This window comes from Drosophila mojavensis, unplaced genomic scaffold (genome assembly GCF_018153725.1).
Source record: "Drosophila mojavensis isolate 15081-1352.22 unplaced genomic scaffold, ASM1815372v1 contig_81, whole genome shotgun sequence".
Lineage (NCBI taxonomy): Eukaryota > Metazoa > Arthropoda > Insecta > Diptera > Drosophilidae > Drosophila > Drosophila mojavensis.
Genome location: NW_025318907.1, coordinates 7,912,541 through 7,933,867, shown reverse-complemented (window position 1 = coordinate 7,933,867; position 21,327 = coordinate 7,912,541). Strand labels below are relative to the sequence as shown.

The 21,327-nt window shown below is 39.8% G+C and overlaps 2 protein-coding genes and 1 long non-coding RNA gene across 5 annotated transcripts in view; 1 reads left to right on the top strand and 2 right to left on the bottom strand.

Moving 5' to 3' along the window:
• LOC6581038 (zinc finger protein jing) overlaps positions 1 to 21,327 on the top strand; it is a 180,608-nt gene that overhangs the window by 137,258 nt on the left and 22,023 nt on the right. The window lies entirely within an intron of this gene.
• LOC26527467 lies at positions 35 to 910 on the bottom strand. Its single transcript, XR_001449323.3, has 3 exons — positions 692 to 910; positions 326 to 442; positions 35 to 233 (listed from the first exon to the last, which is right to left on the bottom strand). It is a non-coding gene; the product is annotated as an uncharacterized LOC26527467 (long non-coding RNA).
• On the bottom strand, positions 17,735 to 19,184 carry LOC26528606. Of its 3 annotated transcripts, XR_006357931.1 has the most exons (4): positions 19,053 to 19,184; positions 18,818 to 18,994; positions 18,404 to 18,756; positions 17,735 to 18,028 (listed from the first exon to the last, which is right to left on the bottom strand). XR_006357931.1 is itself a non-coding variant. In XM_015164578.3 (3 exons), exons 1-3 carry the CDS (start codon positions 19,102 to 19,104, stop codon positions 18,539 to 18,541), a joined length of 459 nt encoding a protein of 152 aa, XP_015020064.1. In that variant the 5' UTR covers positions 19,105 to 19,184; the 3' UTR covers positions 18,401 to 18,538. The 3 variants fall into 3 exon arrangements, 2 of the variants coding, with proteins under 2 accessions (XP_015020064.1, XP_015020062.3); XM_015164578.3 differs by lacking the exon at positions 17,735 to 18,028 and having other exon boundaries at positions 18,401 to 18,756; positions 18,818 to 19,006; XM_015164576.3 differs by lacking the exon at positions 17,735 to 18,028 and having other exon boundaries at positions 18,401 to 18,756.

Below are 21,327 nucleotides of genomic sequence, written 5' to 3'. Positions count from 1 at the left end.
AAAGACTTGTTGGCCATTATTAAGAATCTCGATCTAGCAAAAGAAAACTGTTTTTATTGGGCGCTGTAATTATGTTAGGCACTCAGATTTGAGGAAAACTACAAATTGAATATGAATTTGAGCAACATATTCGAAAGACATTACAAAACTTATCAGTACTTCCCCATTTGTAGGATACAAATTCATTTGCATTTGAAACTCCAGCTTCACAAGTTCCGCGTGAATTGCAGAGCCTGTGTAAATATAAAGCAAACGGTTCATAAAAGCAATATGGGACACTATTGTAATCAGGGAAAAGTGAACTCCAGTGCTTGCAACGACTCACCCTCCGTCTCTCTCGCTGTGGTCCTCTCGCCTTTTTTACTCCAGCAAACAGAGGAAAAAAACTTTAGCGACATCATCCATTCGCATCTGTTCGATTGGATCGTCGTCTCCCACAGACCTGGTCCATAACAAAAAGATCCGCCATGAAAAGAAAAATAGATTGAATTGCGTGCAAAATGCGTTTGCGTGCGTGTGCGTGGCAGGCAAATGCCGAAAAGGGGTCGTGGCAGAAGAGTGTGAAAGAAAGACAAAGAGAGGAGAGAGGAGGGGCGGCACAGCGTGCACCAATAAAGTGCTACACGGTAGTTGAATTTTCGGCGGCAAAGACGAAAACAAGAATAGCTGCACGAAGTTCGCATACACTTACCTACATTGCGGGTATTTATATGATAAATAAAGATTTTGATATTAGAAATATTGGAATTGGAAGAGATTAGGATATTATTAAGGCTTATAATATGTATGTTTCAAGTTATTTTGAAATATTTTTTTAATTTTAAAAGATTTTAAGGACTGTGTCATGTACGAAGAGCTTAAGCCCAGAAATGAATATCTGTATGTAAGAAAAATATTTTTATTATAGACATGAGAATCTAAGGAAGGATGCTGGTTAGAAATGGCCTGAACGAATGTTTTCAAGGCTTCATGATCTGCAATATTTTAATTTAAAAGCAAATCCATATCTAATCGATCTAGCAAAAGAATAAGCAATAAGAAAATATAACGAAATACATTTAATACAAATCCAGACTCTACAAACTGAGTAGCTCAATAAAATAAGAATTCAAGGTACACTCTTTAAAAACATGTCGCTTATCAATATCAATATTTCTATTTCTAAACATTTTGATATAAATAGTATGCACAGTTTGGGAGGATGCTGTCTATAATGCCACTTTTAATTTGATTAGCTTAGTTCAAGGCTCGAATACCTCGCTGTAGTTCCATTTATTTTAGCAAGTTTTTAGCTATCTAAATTTTAAATTTTGATGACTAAGATTGTTGTGTCTCTGTCTCTTTTCATGTGTTGCCAAAATCTCTTTAAACGCAACCGACCCTCTCTGCTCTGGAGCTCGCTGAGCGACAGAGACAACATGCGCCCCAGACGAGGTGTCGTCTGTCTGTCTGTTCGCTCGTCTAAATGTTGTACGTGTAAAGCATTTAAAGTAATGAAGCGCCCCTGGGCTAAGGTTTTGCCCTACGAGAACAGAGGGATGAGTGCAAATCGGGAGCAGTCACGATGAGCAGGCAGTGGCCAGTGGGCGGGCAGATAGAGACAGAGTAGAGGCCTCTCAATGATGCGTCCAAATGTGGTGTGTGTCAAAAGGTGTCGCCTGGACATATCAATGTGTATGTTGGCTGGCAGAGGGGGTCAATAGCAAACTCTACGGTGTGCGGGATGCGGGATGCGGCATGCGGCATGTGGCATGTGCCGTGTGCTCTCTGCTCTGTGGCAGCAACGGCTGTGCATGGTAATTTATGTGCGGCATTTAAATTGAGCTCGCACGCCCGCTGGCCAGCGAACAAATTGTTTAAACAAACATTTGCGAGCTCCCAACGTAACCATACGAGAGACAGAGACAGAGCGAGAGACAGAGACAACGAGACAGCGAGTGAAAAGGAGGCGAATAGAGCTTTTCCTGCTGCAGAATTTTACTTGCGATCCGTTCTGTTTTATGCCCGAGTTCCCATGCTTGTCTTTGATAAATGTTTGGCTTTTTCTTATTGTGCTCCAGCTCCCGTTTCTTCCTTCTAGCTGCTTTTCACGCACTTTCCTTGGCGCAAAGACATTTTACGTGCTCGACGATTATGAGCAAAGTTTTTAGGTTATTAATCAATTTAATGACTTTGCACTTGGACCTAGACTCCTCTTATTGCTGGCTGGCGTTGTTGTTGTTGTTGTCTTTTAAGACTTTTAGATTGGATTTATATTGCGAAATAAAGTCTAAATGAAATTAATTTCATTTAGGACTGGACTGGACTTTACTTAAACATGCCTCCAGACAATTTAAATACAGATAATGTAAAACAGCTAACATTCTACTTTTAATATACATTAAAACTGAAGCAACAAAATGAAATTTTCTTCTACAGAGAGCTCTTCTGTCTATCGTATAAAATCTGATCTGTATTCATCACCTGGGAAATACTCAGTAAATTGAAAATAATTTCACAATTTTCCAAATATTAATTTTTTTTTTTTTTTTTCGATATAATAAAAATGAATATTTTAAAGCAGTTTTCTCTTACCCATAAAAGTCAATTTTACGAGAATTGCTGTAAATTTCTAAGAGTGATACTTATGATGCTTCCTCCTAGTGCCATGTAATCTAAATGACACGCTTTATCAGTGTCTCGGCCTGCGTAGGGAATTGAATTTACCAGACTGATTTCCTTTGCTCAGCAAGCACTGAGTTTTTCTGCTGTCAACTTCTTATTGATGACAATTCGAAACATCAAACTCAAAATCGAAACCCCAATCAGAAGCAGGGAAATCCTGACAGCTAGCACCTGTTGTTGACTCAAACCCTGTCAAGCTCTTAGCAATTGTGCACTGAGGAGAGAAACCCCTTGGCGCCTTGACAGGGGACTCGCAAATCCAGAGCCAATGCCCAAAATCATATCATACAGGGAACAATGGTATAGAATCGACTGCGTAATACCCGCTTCCAATAAAGCTTATTTATAGGCTTAGACTTGGTAATAAAGGTACGATATATGTTATATAGAACCGATATATATTTATATAGATACTTAGATACTTAGATATATAGATATATAGATATACCTATATAAATAGATATATATTTTTATAGATATACAGATATTTAGATACATAGACAAACGAAATTAATATACTTATTTGGCTGTGCCATACCATTTGAGTATGTTTCATTGCTCGCTTGGTTGCACTTTTTTAGGTTTCTTTTTGGCCTGTTTGTTGTTCGTTGTTTGCTCAGCTAGAAGAAGAGGAAGAGCTACATTCATCGGCTCATTCGTCACCCGTCGGCATCATAAACCAATTTTAATAAAATTTTCCAATTTGTTTAGTTGAATTTAAGTCGAGGCTAACGGCAGCACCAGCAGCAGCATCAAATCCCAGCTAAGTAAACATCTATCAAGAGGGGTTGCTCGGGCCGTGTTGCTGTTTACATGCGACCTGTCAGCTGTGTGTGTGTTGGTGTGTGTATAGACACCCTCCCCAGAGGCCCGAGGCAGGGGTGTGTAGCGGGGTTAGCTTGAAGACTTGTCGAAGACGCGTGCTGTCATTTTTATACCCTATACCTCTATTTACAATTATTCATTAGGGCGTATTACATTTGGCATATGCGGAAGAATATTAGAGTATTCGGTATTATTATACCGAATCTGTTCATCCCTTACAGTCTCCGCAGATCCCCCTTTCCACCAAGTTATTAAAAACTTGTTTCGAAACTGATTTGGAGCTGCAAATCTTCAAGGTATACAGAATGTTTGTAAGCCCAAGGAAAGCGGAAGAATAGTAAACTTTGTCCAAGTCAGGTCTCCTGCTCTTGGTAGGAGCCTTGAAATAATTCCTTTAATTTGTGAAGCTGGCAACCCTGCCAACAAGGCTTTCAAACTTGCATTTGCGAATGAATAGCATGGCTACTCCCCTTCCCAGAGCTGAGCCAAACGCTGCTTAATTTTAAATTAGGGTGGCAATTTTCGTGCCATGTGGCGGGGCGAATGTTCCGGCTGTGTTTGTGATTTTCATTAATGCTTTGGCAGAATTGCAGCCCCGGCAGACTCTGCAGGCCAACTGCAACCACCCAGTCCCCTCAGCAGGGTTAGACAGTCCTGCAATTATGCGCCATGACTTTGACTTTCTCGTACTCCAACTGGTTCGCTTGCCGAACGTGAACCAATGCGCATTGTCAGTTATCAGGAATCAAACAGCGGAACCGCCGCACTCGTCCTTTGTTTTCGGGCACTCGCCGAACGATCTGCCCACTTGAAGTCAATCTTCAGTATTTGCAATCAATTTAATTTCAATGACAAAATTTGCATCGCTCTGGAGGTAGGTGGGGAAGAGTTGGGAGGTAGGCCCCATTTTCTATGCAGTTGCCTTTGAATGAGCTTGCGAGCGTAGGCTTTGCAGAATTTGTGTAAATATGCAAATCGAAAATGCAAATTAGTTGAATTTTGATTTTCTTTTGAATGGAATGAAGGCGAATGAATGAAACAACCCGAAGTCGAGTCGAGCTCCACCGAGGCAGCAGCTGAAACAAAAGCTAAGGAGATTCTGATCATGTCATCTAGAAAGAATCGAATATGCGTAAGGGTGCCCCCTAGGTCAGAGGCAGGGCATGTGGGCGATGTCTGCGTAGTCGAGTGTGTTTTAGCAAGAGATTTGGTTAGATGCCCTTATTTTACCAAAGCTAAAAGCTTTGAAAGAATACTTTATGATATAGACAGAATAAATTTGATTTATTAATATACTGCTTATACCCTGAACACATTGAGTACGGTAAATCAATCAATGATTGTGTTAAATTAGACGCGTGGCAGAACGTTCGTCTGTCTGCCCATAAACTATCTAAACTGTGGAATTTCTCGTGGGATATTGCCAGTATCCATTCAGAATAAGTACAAGTTTAGTAACAAGTGTAGGCTTCACGACTAGCAGATACACCGAGCCCAGCGAAAAGCTGGTATACCAATCATTCTACGCTTCTTTATCGAAACATATTGAATAACCTTAATTCTAGATGGAGTGTCTTAACCTAACTTTTCCATAATACAAAAATCTGCATTATGCTATCTATATAAATATTGACAAATAACTTCGAGCCTGACAATGTACTGCTCACAAAACCGTATGAAGAGGCACTCGAGATGCCTACGACTCGGCATTCATCCTGCTCATCCCTCTGACTGCCACTCGAAATTCCACGCACACGAGTCTATGGAGACTACGATTATATGCGTGCAAAAGATTCGCATAGACTGTGCCATTTCACGTCAAGCGTCTACCCATTTGTAAACGAAACGAGTATATTGGTTTTGCGCACCGTCCATCGGAATATGTGACCGCATGAGCATAGCTGAAAACTAGTAAAATCAACTAGTGAATTGAAGTTGACCTCTTTTATATATTCAAAAGTTGAGTTATTAGTTCAGGGCTTTCGAATAAAGACTCCACTATTTTATACCCTAAGCAAGTATTGGGCGGTCGGCTACGTTCGGCTATAACATTCTTATTTGTTTACATATATTTCTTTAAGCGAACAAAAAGGGATTAAAATTTCACAAAACGAAATGCATTCCATGAATAGCCTAAATATTTTTCAAATTAAAAATGAAAACAGGAGCAGGAATGAGAGAATGAGAGTCACTCTCAAGTTTCATGAGCAATAGGCAACCCTTTTTGGTTGGCAAGCAGCAACCCTATGCGTGGCATTTGGCACACTATTATTACATAATGCTCACGGCTTTTATTTCGTTGATTATGAAGGCTGTTGCGGCACGCGTTGCCTTAAAAAAGAATTCAATTCAAAATAAATCGAATCGCAGGGTTGCTCAGCAAGCTACTCCAATTGAATGCAAATGCAAATTTCGATTTGAAAACAAACTGTATAGAGAATTGATTGGGAACAGTATAGTATTGAATTATTTTTATAATGTGTTTCAGAAATTTTTTACGGTTTGACGACCTTGAAAATACCCATTCTCGAAGTATTTATACTGGAGACGCGAAAATTGAATATACACTCTTATATAACTTCCACGAACGGTATCTTAGAAACTCAGTTAATTAAGATATTAAAGACTCCGAATTTTCAATATAAACCCAGATGGATCAACTAAAAATAATAAGATATGAAGATATGTTCAGATCAGTGAGTTGCTGAGGGGAATACCCCTATATTTTCCGCAGGTTAAGGCTAAAAATCTCGAACTAATCGAACTTCAACCAATATCCAACAGCGCTGCACATGAGATATATGAGGATATACTGGAAGAAGAGAATTTACGATTTTTCGTTTTGAGAACTAAACTACATTTATTCTTCAATCTTTTTCTATACAGAAAACTCTCATTTTATTTTTCTACAGGAACGCGGCATATGAAACATGAAGTGTGGCAACAGCGTATTGAATCGAGCGTGCGTTGGGGGCAGAAACGCTTGAGAAGTGAACATAAAAATAAACGCAGGGCAGTAAATTAAGTGTCCGCTGGGAATTCGCTGGCTTGCGTACATAGCCAAAGTGCGTAGCCCTCTATCTGCCTGTCTATATATGTGTATGTGAATGTTGTTGTTGTGTGTGTGTGTGTATACGAACATGAAACCCAAACTAAAAACCGCTCGCTGATGTTTTCTTGTTCATGTTTTATTGGTTGACTGTGTGCCACAGAGCATTAGCCCAGTGGCTCTGCACCCTTCAGTCTCAGCGTCAGCCTCAGCCCCTGCCCCTCACCCGGGCTCGCCCCGACTCCAGGCTTATGCTTACCCTTTCATTATATTAGGTCCTCGACTTTGTTGCGGCAGGGTTGAGCGTGTGGGCTGCGGTGCGGGGCAATTTGAAGTTCCTTGGCTCCGCACACACACACACACACACACACACACCAAATTCATTTCAGAGCGAGGCTTACACTCCTTTGCGTCTGCCTCAGAAAATACTTGGCGAGTTGTGGCTGTTGTTCCATTGCATTGTTATGTTAATTTTGGCTATATGTATTATTGCTGTTGCTGTTGTTGTTGATGCCGATGTTGTAGCTGTAGCTCTTTGCGGCACGAGACTCGCTTTTCAAATCTGCTGCTCACTAATTTGTACGCGTGCCATCGCGACAGCCGTCGTGCAGCTCGTGCGGGGCTCAGCGCACCCTCGGCCAGAAAATCATATTTAAATAGTGTGGAATATGTGCTTGCGACTAGACCGGGGCAAAAACCCAAAGGCCCAGCCCTAGCACAAACCCAAGACAGCTCCTGCCAACCCCGCCCCCGCAAAAGAAGTTCGCTCTGTTTGCTCCTGAGGGCAGCTCATCAGCTTCATCATGATGATGAGTTCCTCGTCATGTCCACGTGCCGGGCATCAGTTTCAAGTTCGCCGATCTACCCGGCCACTGCCCCTGCTACTGCCCCTGCCACTGGCCCCGCCCCTTGCTCCCTCCTGCGCCCCCGCCACTGCCTTAATATAAAAAGGGGTTCCCAGCGCTCTCAGGGCAACTGTGAAATTAAAAGTGTTGCGCTTAAGTGTTTTGTTGTGTTATTGTCAGTTGCCAGTTGTTGTTGCTGTTGTTGCTGTTGTTGTTGCCACAAGCCTTAAATAATGTGTAAGACAAAAAGGTGACCGTATCATGTCCACCGTCCTGGTCTTCAGTGGGCGTTGCTGACATTACACAGCAGTCAATCATTTAGCCTCTCCTCTCCCACTTTGCGTAGGTGGATTGCCCAGAAATTTGCCCAGCATTTCCCAATGTCTGCAAGTTGGTGGCAACATTTTGCGGTACTCGTGCCGAATTCGAAACGTTGCTTTAGATATATGTTAAGAATTTAATTATCAGTAAGAGAAATCTCATTTGATGCGGTGTGGTGAATGGAAAGTAAGGAACTATGCACTTCCAAGGCAATTATAATATGGCTTTGGTGTAAGCTTAACGGGCTTACGTACCATGTGGTTAACTACTAAATAGTTTATTGGTTGCCTAATTGGTACAGCTAGGTTACTACCTTCCATCTCTGGTTTATTGGAATTGATAGGATGATTCTAGAAATCCTGTCTAAGAAAAAGTTTCATAAATAACGTTCCCATATAGTGTTGGGCTTATTTTATTTTTGTTGAAATTCCTGATTCAAATAATAGCATTTCATTCAAAACTATTGAAGTATTTCTATATATGAATATGTCTCTCACTTTTGATTCTCTATTCGTGAATCTATTCATATTGATAAAAAGACAATCATCAAAGTGAATATAAAGTATTAGGGTTTATGTAATCGTAGAAATACATTTTTCAGAATATTTTTTTCCCCTCACTTTTCTCGCAGACTTTGTTTATTTTATTAATCTTTTCCTTTCTATTGTTGACCCTTCTATTATATTATTTTCTTCTGAATTGGGCCGATCTGGCAAATATAATACCCTCATCGGGCTGATGATATGAGTGAAACATTTTTCAGCTGCTATTTAGATCATATAATATATTTCTTTTAAGTTTATCTTATTGTTTGCACTCATAAAAATTAACTGATATTTACGGCAGCAGCAGAGATGAAAGGGTCAGCTGGGTAGCTTTAACTTCCATCTACTTACACATCTCAGCAATTTTTGATTGCCCTATCGGGGTTGATCTTATGACAGTTAATCAAATAATTTGATATACAGGCGTACGCAGCACCCCTCCGGTCCAACCCTGCTGACCACTAACCCTCTAGCCCTATCCTAAGCCTAGCCATTCCCCTATCAGCACATGACGTGCCTTACGCTGTGTCCGGCATCACCTACATTGTCGTCCGTGGTGTGCGAATGCGAATGGCTCGGCGTACAGCGAATTAATGAATATGTATTATGGCCATCAAAGGTGTTAATGGACACGACACGCCACACACAAGTTCGGGCCACTTGCTGTGGCTGGGTGGGTGGTGTTTGGTGGGTTGGTGGGTTGGTGGCCTGGTTGGCTTATGGGTGGTTCGCTAAGAAAAGCATTGTAGCCGCAAATTGCATTAGAAATGCAAACAAGTGGCAGCAGTGTCTAGTTGCAAATGCGCGAGCTGCAGCGCCCGGCGGCTAATTGAATATGCGAACTGCCTAACCGAAAAGCTGACGCAGGCGCCCATTCCTCATGAGGCTGGGTTGATGGACAACAGAGCTGGTTCTATGTGGGGGCTGAGGACTGTGGGCTGTGGGTCATGGGCTGTGGACTGTCGTCTGTGGAGCACGTGTTAACCCTTCAGATGTTGTTATTGTTATAAACTGATTGACCGTCACGCCAAAACGGGCAAATATGCAGGCGTTAAACCGCCCCTCCGACGACCCTCCAGCCACCCTCTGCACCCTCTGCCTCCCCTGCCCCGTACTGCACTGGCCGTTCAATAGGTTTAGCTACGGCTTAAGCATCATTGAGTTTGCCCTGTCAGGGGTTAACAATATGCGAGGGCTTGGCTCAGCATTTAGGGTTGCTTTTCCGTCCGGTGTATTGACATCGTGGGAGTTTAACAGTTGTTAGCCGTGCAACTGCCACCCGAAAACCCTCCTTCACTTTTTTTTCTCTAGTGCATTTTCACTTCCGGTTTTCGTCATGCACTTACTATACTCATCGAATGAAAACAGATTGGATAAGAACAGATTGATTAGTAATATCTTAGTATTAAGTTCCAAAAATTATCAAAGAGACCTGAAAACTAAATAACAAGAGGATATACATATAATGGAGAAACCGAGGAAACCGAGTCTTAAATATATATGAAAATTATATTGTAAATAAATCACAAAAAAGAATGATGGAAAATATTAAGGTTCGGACATGGCTAGGAATACAACAACAATATTATATTTATTTATTCTACTCATTTAAAGTCTTGAAAACAATATAAACATATATTTATATATGTATGTTAAAATTGATTTTTTCATTTGAGGTAATTATCAATATTTTCTACACTCTATGCATAACATATTCGCCAAAATTCTTCCTCTACAGGGTATTTGTTGTTGATCATTCGACAGCGCAGTTCTAGTCTTTGACTTTGTGGTGTGTTTTCACAACTTTTTATGCCTTAATCTCATTTAAAATACTTATTTTTATATATGTATGTATACCTATATAGCTGTCTGTCTGCCTGTCTGGGGCAATCGCAATTGGGTTTTAGGTCGTTGAGCCCTGAGGGCTGCAGACGTTGGCAGCTCTGGCGCTTACTATGTTGCCGTTTGGCCTCTGCCCTCTTGCCTTTTGCTTTATGCGTGCACTTTCTTTATTTGTATATCTATATCTGTATCTGTAGCGTATGCCCAGCTCTGCCCTATCCCTCTCGCTAGCCCTATCGCTTTAATTGGAATTGTTTTATTTGCATTCTGCATTTTGCGCCCACATTTGGTCGTCGCTTTTGTTAATGTTGTTCCTGTTCCTGTTTCTGTCGCTGTTGCTGTTGCCGACTCTGCGCTTCATTCACCTTTCGCTTCTGCTCTTGCCTGATATCTGTTGTTGTTATCTGCGCTCTTTTTGGACTGCAATTTTCAGTGCGGTTCGGTTAATCGCCCGGTCTTGCGTGGGATTAGTCCGGGGTAAACTCCCAACCATAGCCCTGGCTCAGGCTCTGGGTCTGGCTTATTGTTCCTGTTTTGATTGCAACGCACAGATGTCTGGCCCGTTATGGCTAGGCAGCCAGCCAAAGGTAGCTGAACAATTGTTTACACTTCAAATTTTCGAAATATTAACAGTTCCGTCCATACGATCTCACAATATTAGAGTGTAATCAAAAGCAAGTGCTTTAAACAGTATATTAAAATTTCAGTAATTATGAAAAGTCTAGCCATATTATATAAATTGGATATCATAATTTCTTCTTCAGATTTCTAATTACCCATGGGTTTATGATATAAGTAAATTCATATATGCATCGATAGTATTGATTTGATTTGGATTCTCTCAACGGTTTATTTGATAGCATAATTTAAGAACTTGAGAAATAATAATACCATTAATATATGTTTGTATTTTCTTTACAGGTAAGACAAATTAAACCAACTTTAAGAACGAACGACGCAAAAGTAGGTTGGAAGTTGCGAGATCAAACTGTCAATAATGGTGAATCTTAACAAAGGTACTTGCCTACTATCCATTGACTTCGACTTCCGAAACTGTCAATGTGCTAAGAACTTTTTGGAAAAGTATTTTTCTTTTGTTCCGGACAGCAAATATCAAAGCGTACAAAAACGAAAACAAAAATCAAAATGAAAACGAAAACGAAAATGAAATTCAAATCGAAGTCAAAGTTGAAGAGACGATAGAGAAAAAAAGAGAAGCAAAGCAACAAAAACAATAATATCCGGTTTATTTCTGGATACGCCCCCTTTCTGTATTATGACAGGCGTCAAAGAAGCGAACCAAAAAGCAAAGTCGGTGTGCCCTGGGACCACATGTTATGGGCATTATGAAGGGGGATTTACCTTTTCATATGTGCGATTGCTTGACTTCATTCAAGTTTTCTGCATTTTTTCCTTGGCCATAATCAGAAATCGACTCCTGAGTCCTGTCAATGAAATGCTCATTGGCCCGATTACAGTTTCTCCCCTGCCCGTTCTGCAATTACAAACTTTCCCAGCTGATTTAGAGAGTTGCTCCAACTCAGGCGCACACATATTTTCGGTACTTGGGTCCAATGGGCGGCAACCATTGCAAGTCACGCACTTCCGGGATGCCGACACGCCCCCTAATTGCAGTCCCTGCAAGAGGCAGGCCCGAGGGGAGAAACTCTAAAAGTCATCGCAGCGCTAAATTAGCAATTGTCATTCGGGTCTATTGGCACAGCGTGAGGAATTTCCATTTTCCATTTTCAATTGCTGCGCCGAACAGCTGACAGCAGAAACCGAAGCGCGTAGCTGTCCAAGCCAGACTCGAAGCCCTGGGTGAGCCAGTGAGGGTGAGAGAGGGAGAGAGCAACAGGGGAGCAGCAGAGGAATGGGAAAACTCGTAACAATTAGCACTCAAGATTGATGGCTGAGAAAGGGAGCGAGGCAGGCAGCAGGAGAGGCTGCAAAATGCGGGAAAAAGAGAGCAATGCAGGGCTGATGAGGAGAAGCTAAAGCAGTCGGAGGGTAGAGCTGATGTGTGGTCCAATGTGGCATGAATGTGGCTGCGTATGTGAGTGTGTATGTGTGTGTATGTGTGCGTATATGTGGGATAGAGGTATGAAACACAGAGAGAATGCCAGCTACTGAGGAAGGCGCACGATTGAGCTATTGATGGATAGTTCCCGAAGTAATCGAAAATGATAACATAACAAGAAACACAAGGAATAGGAGATATGATACACCAAAGACAAGAGATTCGAGTGAGGGTAAAATCTCATTAAACGTGCAATTTCATCTTATTTTCCTTATGGAAATTCTCAGTAATTTAAGAGGGATCAGATAAGGAACAACTTTTTTAGTCAAATATAGAATGTCGAATATCACATTGATAATACCGGGTTCAAGTATTATATATTCGAATTAAAGCTGAAGAGATGTCTAAGAAGAGTTAACCCTCTAGTAAAAAGAAACATCTAAGTTAACAATACTGATTAAAATGTTATATGAAAAATTTCCACTCATAAAGTTGAGTCAGTTTTCCAGCAAGACGTCTGCCCTAACAAGCAGCTTGGCGTTTTAACAATTGATTTTTTATAAGAAACTAGAATTCAGAACCCAGCTCAAGCACAGGGAAAGAGAACCTATAAAATATTTTGTGAACCTGCTGAGAAGTTTACCTTTTGGGTCATTCAAAAGCGAGTCTAACTGACACATCAGTCCCAATGCTCAGATCTCTCAGCGACCTAATGATCCTTGTCGGCAACCCCGCAACATTTGATGCCATAAAGCAGCCCACATGCTCGAGCGCTGGTTCACACACACATGGTCAGACAAGTGCCTCATGCTCCATTAGCAGCGGACAATTTGTACCTACCGAAAATCCATCAAAACGCCGAGGTCCACAATAAAAAAACAATTCCAATGAAATTTTTCATGGCACAACGAAAAAATTCGAACCCCTCGAAAGACAACACGAAGCAGCGCGGCAAGCAAATAGCCCAGCTCGTCGACTAGACGAAGCCCTGAAGAAAGAATCTCCGAGAAGCTCAACCCCAGTCCCCTTTTTTATGGTGCAACAAATCTCAAGCTGGAATAAGAAAAAAACGGAATAAAAAAAAAAAGAAGCAACGGCCGATGACGACGACGACCAACGCAAAGTGAAAAACTGAACAAACAATGCGGCCAAGGCGGCACCAGAACCAGCAGTAGCAGAACCACCGCACCACTGCACCCACCCGCACAGCTGCTCCACCTTCGACAACGACAACAAGTTGAAGCAGGAGGCGGAGCAACAGCAACGCAGAGGAGAGCTGAAGCGAAGGCAATAGGGATTGGTGAATGGGGAAGGGGAATGGGAACGGGAAAGGGAACTTTACCACAATGACGAGAGCCCAAAGACCAAAGACGATGACGTTGTGGCTACGAGAGACTTTGTCTGTGTGTGTGTGTGTGCAATACCATATTATTAAGTGTAGCCAGAAGCAATTAAGTGTAGATAAGCAAACAATAATGTTCCTAGTCACGTACCAAACAGTCTTGGGACATTCTCTCACTTACCCACTAGCAAAGTGTGCGAGCTCTCTGCTCCTCTATCCAGCTAGTGCCGTAGTCCTCTAGTGCTCCTGTAGTCCGCCAGTCCTCTGGCTCATATAGTTCAGTGCAGGCGCTGATTACTCGCTGCTGTTTACTGGTCCTGAACTTCTCTTGATGTTCAATCACTCAAGTGTATTGGCCAGCAGCGATTTCAACTGGGTCTCCAGCTCTCATCTCCCATCTCCCAGTGCCCAGTCCCCAGTTGTCAAGTCGTCCGCCCCCCACTTCTCTCAGCTGTGTGTGTTTACTCAGTTGTTGGCTGTCTGTCTTTGATACATTTAATTTCATTAGATGCTACCCACCACGACAACAAATTGGTATCGGGGCAAATCCTTGTAGCTGCTCTACTGGCCATTGCTTCATGTCTTCGTGTGAGTGTGTGAGTGTGTGGAATTTAGTCCAATGTCCCAGATTGACAGAGGGTTCGGCTTTTGGCTGGATTGGAATTGATATTAGTTGCATGGCTTCACTGGAGTGACAGTTGTTTACCTACCTTTCTTGACAATCAATAAGGAACTGCCGAAAACATTATAGGACTGTACTTGATACAAAAACAGAGCTCGCAACAAGCAGTAAAATCAACATTTCACTTCGGTTTAAAGTATTTTCCCTCATATGACAACTTGACAAAAGATGTTTGAACTTCATTTTCAGCAAGTAGCGCTGGATTTGGATTGGGCCAATAAGCAACAACTATATTGAATAATAAGAATGTCGACTATTTTATTCTAACTTTCGATTATAACTATACAGATTAACGAGTTTCCAGTGTTGATCCAAAGACTCGCTAAAAAGCTCTTGCTCGTCCAACGATCTTGAGTCACGTCCCTTTTCTCACTTGTTCTAAACTCCTCATTTCTGGTTGAATTCTTGATGTTTGAAATAATTGCGATCCTGCGCTGCCATTCAACAGCGCAAGGGACCACGTTCAGCAGCAGCTGTAGTTGTCTCTATCTCTATCTCTCTCTCGATCTCTCTCAATCTCTATCTCTCTCACTCTCTATCTCTTACTCTCTCTCTCTTCTAGTGATAATAGATCCTTTAATTTTCACTGAAATGCTAAAACACTCGTACAATAAGATCTGTCAACTCCCCCTTAATATCACTGGACCGTGTCATCACGACATAGAAACTAACACAGTGTATGACATATACGTACATATATCACCCATTTCGATTGCCAATTTATAAGAGAATGACCATATAAATAGCTCAAATATCAACCCAAGTGCGGATAATTGCCAGTTAGCTGAGCATAAATAATATTGTGGAGGTGCCAACAACAAACAGCTACTGAAAATAATTGCCGTGATATCGATCAAATGTGTGTAATTATTAATGTGGGGGCTGCCACGGTAGTTTCAAAGAAAAGTCTCCTTCCTGAGCCAATTCTCTAAATGGGTTGGCGGAGTATTTGGACACCACTTAAAGTTAGCTTATTCTTGTACATGAATTTGAATTTCGAATAGGTCATTTTAAGGATAGCAATTTATTTATACATGTGGCAATGGAATGCTCTACTCCTATCGATGATGCTACTTCTACCATGTTAATACTTCATTTTTTTAGGGTAAATCACATATTGTACATAATATGTTGTTTGTCTCATATCACATTAAATTCGTTTAGAATATTGTTTAGCTTCAATCCAACGAAATTTCAACATACATAACATAAGATCAAATTAAAGGAAGTATTTTGCCAAATGTGCTACATAATATCATATATTCACAATAATGTTTCTTATTAGGAAAAGCTACAAAAGTCTTTCGCTAAGCACACATACATATACATATGTATGAACTGCATCTATGATACTTAATCATATATTCGATCATCTGTAATATATGGCTTTATGTTAGGTATATACATTTTTTTAACTTATCCATTAAGACTTGAATAATGGCATACATCATTATACTCATTCACGAAAGTGAATCAGTATATTGGTTTTGTGCAATGTCCGTCTTGCTGTCCGTCCGTCTGTCCGTCCGTCCGTCTGTCCGTCTGTCCGTATGAACGCAATCTATTTCGGCGCTATTGAAGCTAGAGACTTGAAATTTGGAACACATACTCGTGTATATCTCCGATTTATAAAGTGTTAAAATTTTCCCGATCCGCCCACTAGGGGCGTGGCAAATCGGAAAATGCATTTTCCGATATACCAGAAATCATGTTTGTTGAAGAGCTAGAAAGCTGAAATTTGGTATGTAGGTCCGCGTTGACCACCCAAGATCACGAGCTATGGCGGATATATCTCCGCCCGTTGGGGGCGTGGCAAATCGGATAAAGCTGTATCTCCTAAAGTTGTAAACCTAGAATGCTGAAATTTTGCACGTCAGCTAATGGTATGATTCTATAAAGTCTGAAGATAAATTATAAGTCTACGCCCGTTGGGGGCGTGGCAAATCGGACCTGAAGATATAGTGATTTTTTAAATTCTCCTATATTTTGGACACTATTGATGGCAGAGACCTCAAATTTTGTATATATACTGGGACTGATCACCCAAGACCAAAAAGTTTTGTCGGATATATGTCCGCCCACAGGGGGCGTGGCAAACCGCAAAAGTTTATATCTCCTAAAGTATAATAGCTAGAAGCTTCAAATTTGGATAGTTGAGTTACTGGTAGCCTCCTCTATCGATTCCCCAAAAATAATTTTTACGCCTCTTTAGGGGCGTGGCATATCGAAAAATACCCTGTAATTTTCACATTTTTTGAGGGTAAGCATTCAAAGTTTGCAGTTAGGGTACCGTTATCTCTTTCTAAAAACTGACCAAAAATGAGGTGTCTACGCCCAGTTGGGGCGTGGCAAATCGGAAAAACCTGTATATTCTACAGTATTAGAGCGAAACTTAACTACTAAATTGTTGATGGGATGTGAATGAGTATTCCGCAGTCGGTAACGCCCGACTGCAACGTTCTTACTTGTTTTTATTTTCTTTGCAAAAAATCGAAATATAGAAAAATTTGTGATGTATGTTGACTTTTTTCCTTGACTGTATACAGTTAACTTTCGCAGTGGACTTCGTCAAGTAAAGTAGTTTTTTCTTTCCATATTGAGTGTTTGTGTGGTTTTGTAGTGAGTTGTGCATGTGTATAGTTAATTTTGTTTTGAATTGTTTTCGTCTATTATAAAGTTTACGAATTTCTTAAAACTTTTTCTTATTGACTAGTCAAATGGCATATTTTTTTTTATTTGAAACAAATTGTAAATTATAATTCTTTACTTGTATGTAGCCAACTTCGATTACTCTCCAAGATACATAAGCTTTTGTGTTCGGCGTCTTCGCCGTGTTGCAAACTCACCCGCACACACACACACTCACACATACAATTTCACACATAAACGTAAACAATGCGAAGCGTTGCGTCGCGTCGCACGGCGGCGTCGCGACATTCCGCGACAATAGAGCTGAAAACTGACCACAGACAACACGAACGTAGCATAAACAAATAGCAGAACACACAGCAACTACGAATGCAAACACTAAACACACACACATATACGAGTACAAATCATAATAAACAAGCAAGAGAAATGAAATGTAGTTCGCACACACACACGCGCACACATATACACACAGTGGCACGCCTACGACACTTTTTTTTGCGTTTGCTTTTGACATGACTTGTTATTTGCCTTTTGCGTATTCATATTCCACTTTAAACTCACACACACATATATGTATACATATATATACATGCATTGGCTACACTTGTTTAGCTATTTTCGCTTATTGTTTCACTTCATTTGCATTGGCAGCTCTTTAATAAGTTTCAGGTTGTTCCAATTCCCACGTCATTTCACAGTAAAAAGCTTGAATTGTTGCCGCCATGAGCCTAAATGACCCTGAACTAAAATTAGAAGAATAGATGACAATTGAAATGGCACATAAAAAATGGGACATTCGTAAAAAGCTCCTAGAGCAGCCCCGTCTGATATTGTATATCAGACTTGATTTGGCTATCGGATATTTTCTAAAGATATATTATGGAAATAGCTAAGATGATATGAAAGAAATTCATGAGGCTGCAAGAAATGTATATAAAATTAAAATGTAGCTGAGATACTATCTATATTTATTATATACACTTATAATATTTATCATATATGACTGTATTAGTCCGGCTATAACAACTTTACTCATACCGTCCGTGCTAGCATTGCGACTAAAATACTGGTCCCCAGACAAACTTATATATATAAGCAAGCTTGTACGTTTATTACGTCTTCCGGATATAACGACGGTCACTTGAGCATCGAACATACAATTAGTCAAGACAAGTTGATGTAGGCATGTCCATCTTCTCGTCCGTTCCTTTCAGCACAGCGATCTCGAAATTTACAAAAGACTACAATTTAAATAGATATTCTTGTATACCATATATTATTTCGTACAATAAATTTACTTGATTTTCAACCAAAAACTTGAAGTACAATGTGGCCTTAAATAAACTGACAATATTTCCTTACAGTAAGTAAAAGATGTACATACCATATAGAACAGACAATTTCCAATAGACAGCTAGACCGCTAACTATGGGTATATATATATGATTATTTGATATAAGCCTCATCCCCGTTATACTACTCGAACAGGGTTTTCTATATGTTCTAGTCAAATACTCCCACCGTCAGCTTCAATTGGGAATAAACTTGATCAATTAGTTCAATCAAGTGAAATTTTTTGTTTATTTTTAATTGATTGATATAAAATGTTGGTATACTTTAAACTATATATGTATATTCCATATATGAATGGTGTCATCCTTTAATCCTCACAGTCTATTCAATCTGTTTGGCTGTAGAGCCCTTACACCACACACACTTCATAAATATCACATCTATCTGAATAAGGTTCCTTACTTAAGTATCTGAAAGAGTATAAAAAGTATATATCGAAAGGTATGGTAATTGTGTGAATTGCTGGGCAGCAACTTTGTCGCGCTGCTGCATTTACACAAAGTCTGACATCTCTGACAGAACTTAAATGTGTTTCCGCTCTGATAAACATGCGGATGGACGGCAGCCTGGCACCCAAATTTCTTTGACCAGAAGCAGCACCAACCATGAACAAATCCTGATATAAATAACAATATTAGATATAGTGATATATCTAGATATATGTATGTTTCACGCACCCACAACGTATCCCGGAGGCATACAATTTACATACTGACTCAGCGTCTTCGGTTCATCCCAGTATGCCTGACCTTTAGATGATATCAAGGTGCCTGGCATACAATAGTGACCAGAAACATTTGGTTTGCATTGCGAACTCCAGTGTGTCTCGCAATCAACACATTGAGCATCCGAACCTAGACGAAAAACTAAAGCACTCACTGAAGACCACCGCTGTATTTGGAGACCACTTACTCAGCACCAGCATAAAGACCATTCTCAGTACCAAACCAGGAAAGGCAGCCATATTTAACCCGAAAGTCTCACAAGAAAATTTTACAAGGCCTTTGAAAATCCGAAAAAATTAAATAATAAACAGAATTTCTCTAAATGTATGACACCTGATTGACGGGACAGGCATTCGTCCTCATGAGATTTCGGCAAAATATTCCCGACTTCGGACTGAAGAGCTGGTAAATCAAGCTGGACATAATGCATAGTTGGCCCCAGTGCCAGGCCTGTGGCAGTGAGGCCACATTCTCCGTACAATTACATCGCTGGAAACAATGCGTACAATACCTGCTCGGCTTATTCACAAACGATACCGGATTCAGAGCTACATTGCAGCCGATTTCCGGCGAAAAAACGCAACAGAAATCTTTGAGTAATTCTATAGATATGAGACAAAAATTCAAACAAATATATGTATATATAGGGATTCCTATAAGCTAGAACTCACTTATGTTATGATGCGGGAGACTGCATTCAGTGTACATCGTTGAAAGTTCAGTCGAGGGGTTTATGTTGGTGGCCACGATTGTATTAGGATCACAGTGGAAGCCTTCAACACGCGGCTTACAATCAGTATTCCAAAATTTATCGCAGCTATAGCATTGGCATTTGACAGCTGTCAAATGAAACTGGAGTTAGATAGGATCCAACTATATTTATATAAATTGATCGATTGCTCACCTGATGGATAAAAAAGGATTGGTAGAAAGGCATAGAAAGAAATCATTGCTAAAGAAAAGGATTTTTTAACAAAAATTTAGATGAGTACTAAGTTTAGATTTAATATATTTTCATAAATCTAAACTTAGTACTCATCTAAATTTTTGTTAAAAAATCCTTTTCTTAGCAATGATTTCTTTCTATGCCTTTCTACCAATCCTTTTTTCCTTTTTTTTTTCCTTTCAATATATTTGACATCTGAACTTTAAAAAAGATTAAGCTTTCATTCTCAGCTTTCAGGGTAGGAATGGGTATCATATCATATAATAATATTGCAGAACATTCGATACTTCAACTTTAAATCGATGAAAAAAAGCGCGGAAGTCCTTTACAGGAAACCTAACTCTCCAGGCATAGATATCGTAAATCCATATGCAGGGAAATATCATAAATCGATAGCAAACATCATCTTTAATATATCTATGAATAAATGTAGATCCATTACCCGTTATTTTTATCATAAAAATTATTTTAATAATTAAAAATAATTTTTTTTAATTACTCAAAAAATAATTTATTTTTTATTTTTTGCTATACAAGTTATAATTGTTACGGTCCATAATTTAAAGTAATCATGTGACTAAAAGAAGTTGGAAGATTATACATGTCTGAAATAATGTGAAAAATATTCGTATTAACGGGAAAAGGGTATAAAATTGGGTTTATTCATATTTATATATATAAATGTATGTATATATACTTGAATGACATGAATAATAATAATAATAATAATATATGTAACACTGTATAAGATTATTATCGGAATTTATAAGTGGTTATATCAGAAAGATTCCTGTACTCTTCCAATAGAGCAATAGATATCAATTCGATTAGCTATAATTCCTGCTCTATTCCTAGCAAAGAATCTGGTTTTACGTTTATTAACGATAAGCTAAATGACGTTTGCATCTTTTTGAAAATGATTCTCTTCCTTTTTTCAGTTCTTTATTTTGTATATGTATATAGATATATTTCTGGTTTTTTAATCTTTGTCTTAAACCAATTCTTCGGCTGGAGAAATTCTGTTGAATTTTTGTTTTCTTTAATGTTGATTATGCATAGTGGAACGACCGAGCGAATGTTCCGAGAAATTAACAACAGCCGCAACCTTTGCGTTGAGTTGAGGGAGTGCTGAATGCTAAATGCTGAATGCTCAATGTTGGCTCTGGGCTGTTGGCTGTTGGCAGAGCTCTGCGAGATCGGCCAGACAGAAGGGACACTAATAACAGCCATCCAGTGGGAATTAAGTGCATTCGCACAATCCGCAGACGAACTTTTCGACATTCGCCGAACTCCATGGAGGATGCCACACATGGCTGCCCCATGAGCGGCTCGCAAATCGGTTAACTGAGTATCAGAGTAACCAGCTTAGGAATTAACCAGCCGACTGTTTATAATCTCATCCGATCAGGACTTTAATTTTCATTTTTAAATGAGCTGCGGCCTCTTCTGCGATTCTTTCTTTTGTCTGAGAGTTTTACGCTTTGCTCTGAAACATTTTTTCATACCATATAATTAT

Coding starts and splice junctions, on each gene's coding strand:
- LOC26528606 (XM_015164578.3), bottom strand. CDS start 19,104: ATGGCTGCCTTTCCTGGTTTGGTACTGAGAATGGTCTTTATGCTGGTG. Junction 19,007..19,052: donor GGTCTTTATGCTGGTGCTGA/GTAAGTGGTCTC, acceptor TGAGTGCTTTAG/TTTTTCGTCTAGGTTCGGAT. Junction 18,757..18,817: donor GCCTCCGGGATACGTTGTGG/GTGCGTGAAACA, acceptor TATTTATATCAG/GATTTGTTCATGGTTGGTGC.